Genomic DNA, 5,319 nt, shown 5'->3' on the forward strand with positions numbered 1-5,319 from the left:
TCAAACTCATTCGCCGAATGTAAACAAACCGCACGATTGCATAAACGCTTATTTATGGCATGGAACACCAAAATCCGATAAATAATTTTAAAAAATGTGTTTCTCCGGAAGAAAAGCGGAGGTTTTCAGGATTTTTTTAGAAATATCCGGATTTCCGGATATATCCGGAAGACTTTCATTATTAGTTTATATATGTATCAAGTATAAACAAGTATGTTTTTCATTTTTAAACTTTAAATGTTTGTTTAACATGTAAAATCCAAACATACTTCAAAATGTAACTTAAATTTCATATTGTACATGGGGTTCCAAATAAATCAGATGGATTGATATCAAATATCTTCAAACTTCAAGAAATCACCTAAATATCACCAAAACAATGGAACATTATGCATGAAAATCTTTTTAATTAAATTACTCATACATATGTAGGTACTTCCAGTTGTTATTATATAAAATAATCAAAAGAATTTTAACTTAATGTGAATGAGATTATTGTTCACAGGAAAACTTGGAAAAAGTCTTGTTAACACAGAGAATTTGGAAAATTCACGGCTGTATGTATAAGAGTCTATAACCAGGGCCTGTTAAAACATGTATTAATCCCACAAGCTAAATGCAATTCAACCTACCCATAACTAATTTATGCACTATTACTCTAGACATGGCTACGTACACCCATATTTATTAAGTTAAAAAGTAAAAAATGGTTCCATGGTTACTAGGTTTTTTGGTTTTTTTAAAGATATGCACATCAACTGAAGAAGCCTAATCAACTCAATCTTTGACATTTATGATGCATGTGTATTTCTAATACCACAAATTAAAGTTCATAATCATCAGGATGATAAAGTTCACTGAGTAAACGGTACATGTATGATGGAGCATTCCCACCAATGTTTGAAATAAATAATGTGACAAGTTCAGGTGGAACATAATCAAATACAGGGTTAATAATTTGAGCCTTACCAAACACTTCCCCTCCACCTAACCCTGTGACTTCCTGTGGAGAACCAAACTTATTAAAGGCATCTTGATCATAATGACATAAATACTGAGGTGTCAGTTTGAAAATAGGTGCACAAACTATAAATGGGACTGACTGACGTTTTGCTGCAAGAGCAAGCGTATGGGCTCCACTTATGGCTTTTAGGCCTCCATTTGCCATGATACTGTGGGTTCCTACAATTACTTTATTGACCCGAGACATAATAGCAAATACAGCTGCATCTGTAATTACAGTAGTTTCAATGCCACTTTCTGCCAGATTTTTAGCTAGTAAGTGGCCACTAAGTGATGGAGTTTCTACAACTATCACCTGAAATAGTCTTTTTCGACAAGCAGCATATTTTAGAAAAGTTTTGACAATCATAGACTGCCCTATTGTCATGATAACTTCATCCGAGTGGATATGCTCAAGAGATTTTTCTGCAATGTTATCTTTGCTTGTTTCCAATTCCCTTTTAAGCTCTTCCAAACTATCAACAATAGCTTCTTTAAGTGCTGGAAGTTCTTTCCTGTAGTTGTCATCTCTTCCCTTTGCTTGAAACATCTTCTGAAGAGATTCTTGAGGGTCTCCTTCAGCATGTTTTCCAAGTGCACTTGCATATTCATCTCTAACAATTTTTAGCACTCTTCGAACTACATTTCCTACAGCATTTTCTGTTGGTTGAGCATCAATCATACTTTTTCCCACAACTTTCAGTGATGTTAAGAGATCATAAGCAGTGAGCCACATACTGCTGATTACATGATTTTCTAAAACTTGCAGAGCTAATTGTGCAATTTTACAAGACCCACTTAGTTTTCCATATTTAAGAGTATGTATAAATTTTTCCATTTCAACATTTTCCATTTTAAGCAATACATAAACAGCAATCTGAAAAAAAAAAAGAAGAAATATATATATATATACACACAAACAATAATAAAATCTGATAAACTTAACAACAACTTTGGAAAAGCAATGATGCAATTCAACTCATGCATATAATATAAAGTGTAAGTACAAGTTCATTATTGAAGTATTAGATCTGTTCAAACACCTTAAGTATCTTATGTTGGTTAAATATTGAATTAATAGCTATAACTTACACTTAACACACATTTTCTGTAAAGCATTTAAAAGACCACTTTTGGTTACCATAATATATCTTTGTGGTTAGATATATTTAGAAATTAGAAATTAATGCAATTTTCTAAATATAAAAAATGGTTACCACATTCAAAGTCTTTTAACTGACCAGCAAATCCCAGATGCAAAAATTTTGACATTTGTAAGACTTTTAAGGAATTTTCAGAAAACATAATTCTGTTATCAACTTTAAAACCTAGCAAACCTAAATTAGGTAGAAAGTCTGTGGCTTGGTTTGTTGATTTCAAATCCAGGGCTCCTAAACAAGTTTTATTTTTGTTCGGGTAATCTTATTTTGTTTAAGCATATTTCTACACCCCTAGGGACACAAATAAATTAATCTATTTTATTTCATATTGAACATTATTTGGTAAAAGGAAATAAAATGCAGATAAACTACCTAGTTTAAATGCTTCATGACAAATTTGTTTCACCTTTATATATCCATTTGAAATCTTAAGGAAAACCAGGAAATTTAACTTCTCAGTCATCATTAACAACCAGTCTTCTAATCCACTTTCTGATACTAATGTAAGTCAAACCTTATCAGAAGGTAATGGCTGAACATGTTCTTAATTCCTTTCACTTGCACTTGTAATTTATCCTTCATGTATTTCAGATCATCACCTTCAGGTATGGTACCTTACTAAACAATTTGTTTTTTATTTGTACAATAATTCACTTTTCTTTTTAGATCTACTGTTAGCATAAAATGTACTTCTGTCTAGAAGACATTATTTTCAATTCTTGAATAATGATAGTTTTCTAAAATATGTTTAAAGTGTTAAAACTAAACAACGCATACAGACTACACAGCTTGTGTGTTAAAACTACAACAATGCACATAGACTACACAGTTTATGTGTTAAAACTACAACTATGCACACAGACAACACAATTTTGTAACAACTACAAAAATTCACAAAGACTTACCTTGTACAAGTGTGTGCTGCTATGTATAAGCAAAAATAATTGATCACAAATTATAAATCAAAGGGGCTTTACAACGTTTACATATGACCTTCATTATTAACTGTTGTGAGTATTCCTTCCCAGAGGTTTGACAACCAAGAGTAAAAAAAGCAACAGATTTATGTTTTAATAAATAAACTATTCCCAAGCTGTAAAGCAATTTTAAGCCAATAATGAGGATTTCCTGTGCAATTTTTCTTGCCACAATTATAAAAAAGTATTTTATATCAAAGCTGTTATCACAAAATGTGACAAGTTGTGTATAAACATCATTACTCATACACAAAATGAATAATTCTGGTATAAGGCCTAGAAAGAAAAATGCTTTGTTTCCTATAACATGCTGAAAATAAATTGGGTAGGTATTTTTTTAAGTCTTTGAAAATAGAGTAGGTAGGTGTTTTTATTTTTAATGCAGATACATATTTCATGATATAAATGGAATTGTAATATATCAGATTGTACTACATGCTAAACACTATCAGAAAAAGTACATGGTCACTACAGAACTAAAATGTAAAAACAAGAAACTTTTTAGGTGAGTTAAGGTTAGATTAAGTAAAATAAATAATAATATAATAAAATTTTTTCACAAGGCATGCATGCATGCATGCGAGCAGCTCGGAGTAGCTCTTGGGTAATGTAATTCAACAGCGTAATGTGAGCCACACAATCCCTTAGTGATTTACAACTTATATTATAATGGCACAAATAATACTAGTACTAGTAATTAGACACAGTTAGAAGGAGCAATCAGTGGTGTACCTAAGATATGGCAGGTATGGTACGTATCCTGGGTGCCACTGAGCAGTTTCTATTAAAGTTAGACAAGCCATCCTTAAATAGTGAAAAAAGAATATTCTTCTAATGTATGATCTGTCTTTGATTATCTTGGGTGAGAAGAACTAGGATGGCCGGATTGTTAAACCACTTATATAAAGATTGTCGGTCACAGTGCTATGACAATGCTGCTGTTACGGCTGGACACAGAAGTGGTGTTCATCAAGGAATATATGAGAAAAACAACCTGGCAGTGTTTGTGAATTGCGACAATCACTCTCTCAACTTGGTGGGTGTACATGTAGCCAAGCAGGATACAATGATGGTCACATTTTTTGGAATCATCAAAGCTCTCTACGTGTTCTTCTCTCGTTCAACACAGCACTGGGAAAAACTCAAAAATGCCGTGCCTGTGGTTGTTAAGTTGCATTACAAAATCAGGTGGAGTGCAAGGACAGAAGCAGTGAAGCCCATCAACAAGTACCTTGAGGAGATACTTCAAGTTCTTCAGGACAAGATAGACAATGAAAACAATACCAGTGAAACAAGAAGTGATGCATGTTGAGTTATGATTTTCTGACTTTGCTAAGATTTTGGAACAAGGTACTCATTCGCATTGACCGCATTCAAAAGAGGCTGCAGGATCCTTGCATGAACTTCCATGATGCTGCTCTTGATTTGAAAGCCCTCCGAGATCATTTTGATGATGAAAGAGAAGTGTTGTTCAGTGAGTCACTTGAAGAAGGACTTGGTCTCTGTCAAGAATGGAATATTGAAGTTGAAAGACATCAGAGATGAAAAAAATGAATGATTGATGAGAACTTGAGAGACGCTGGGTTAACAGCCAAGGAAGAAATCGAAAGAGTCATGAAGGGAACACTCGACTGTCTTCACAGAAAAATGGATGAAAGAGTCGCTCATTTGAACGACACTGACACCAAGTTTGGGTTCCTTCTCGATGTCGAGGGACTGTGTTATGGCTCTGACATAAGTGCGAAAATTTGGGCAAATTGTACAACTCTGATGTTGATGGACAGCAGCTATATGAAGAAATTTTGGATTGCAGAATGTTGCTATCAAGTTGGGCCAACATGAAAATATCAAGACCTGAAGAGCTTCTCGAATTTATTGTTCAGTATGGAGATGAGTGTGTCTTCCCCAATCTTTGCATTGCTATTCAGATAATTCTAACCATCACAGTTTCCATCGCCAACTATGAGAGATCATTCAGCAAGTTAAAACTAATACTTTCGTATTTGAGAGACTCCATGGGTCAAGACAGACTCTGTGATCTTGCTCTGTTGAGTGTAGAAAGAGAAGAAACTGAAAAAACCGACTTTAAGCACATCATAGACCAATTTGCATCAGTGAAAGCAAGGAAGGTGCAGTTTTAATTTTCATGTAGTGCCATAATTTGTTAATTAAAAGATTAA

General features: G+C 33.6%; 1 protein-coding gene across 2 annotated transcripts in view; it reads right to left on the reverse strand.

Moving 5' to 3' along the window:
• Positions 1 to 734: 734 nt before the first annotated feature.
• The window catches only part of LOC106472245 (translation initiation factor eIF-2B subunit beta-like), a 15,498-nt gene continuing 10,913 nt past the window's right edge, over positions 735 to 5,319 (reverse strand). For both annotated transcript variants that reach the window (XM_013932874.2, XM_022400845.1), the window contains exon 2: positions 735 to 1,879. In XM_013932874.2, the coding sequence (XP_013788328.1) occupies positions 824 to 1,855 (1,032 nt within the window). In that variant the 5' untranslated portion in view covers positions 1,856 to 1,879 and the 3' untranslated portion in view covers positions 735 to 823. The remainder of the gene's footprint in view (positions 1,880 to 5,319) is intronic.

This window comes from Limulus polyphemus, unplaced genomic scaffold (genome assembly GCF_000517525.1).
Source record: "Limulus polyphemus unplaced genomic scaffold, Limulus_polyphemus-2.1.2 Scaffold5188, whole genome shotgun sequence".
Classification (NCBI taxonomy): domain Eukaryota; kingdom Metazoa; phylum Arthropoda; class Merostomata; order Xiphosura; family Limulidae; genus Limulus; species Limulus polyphemus.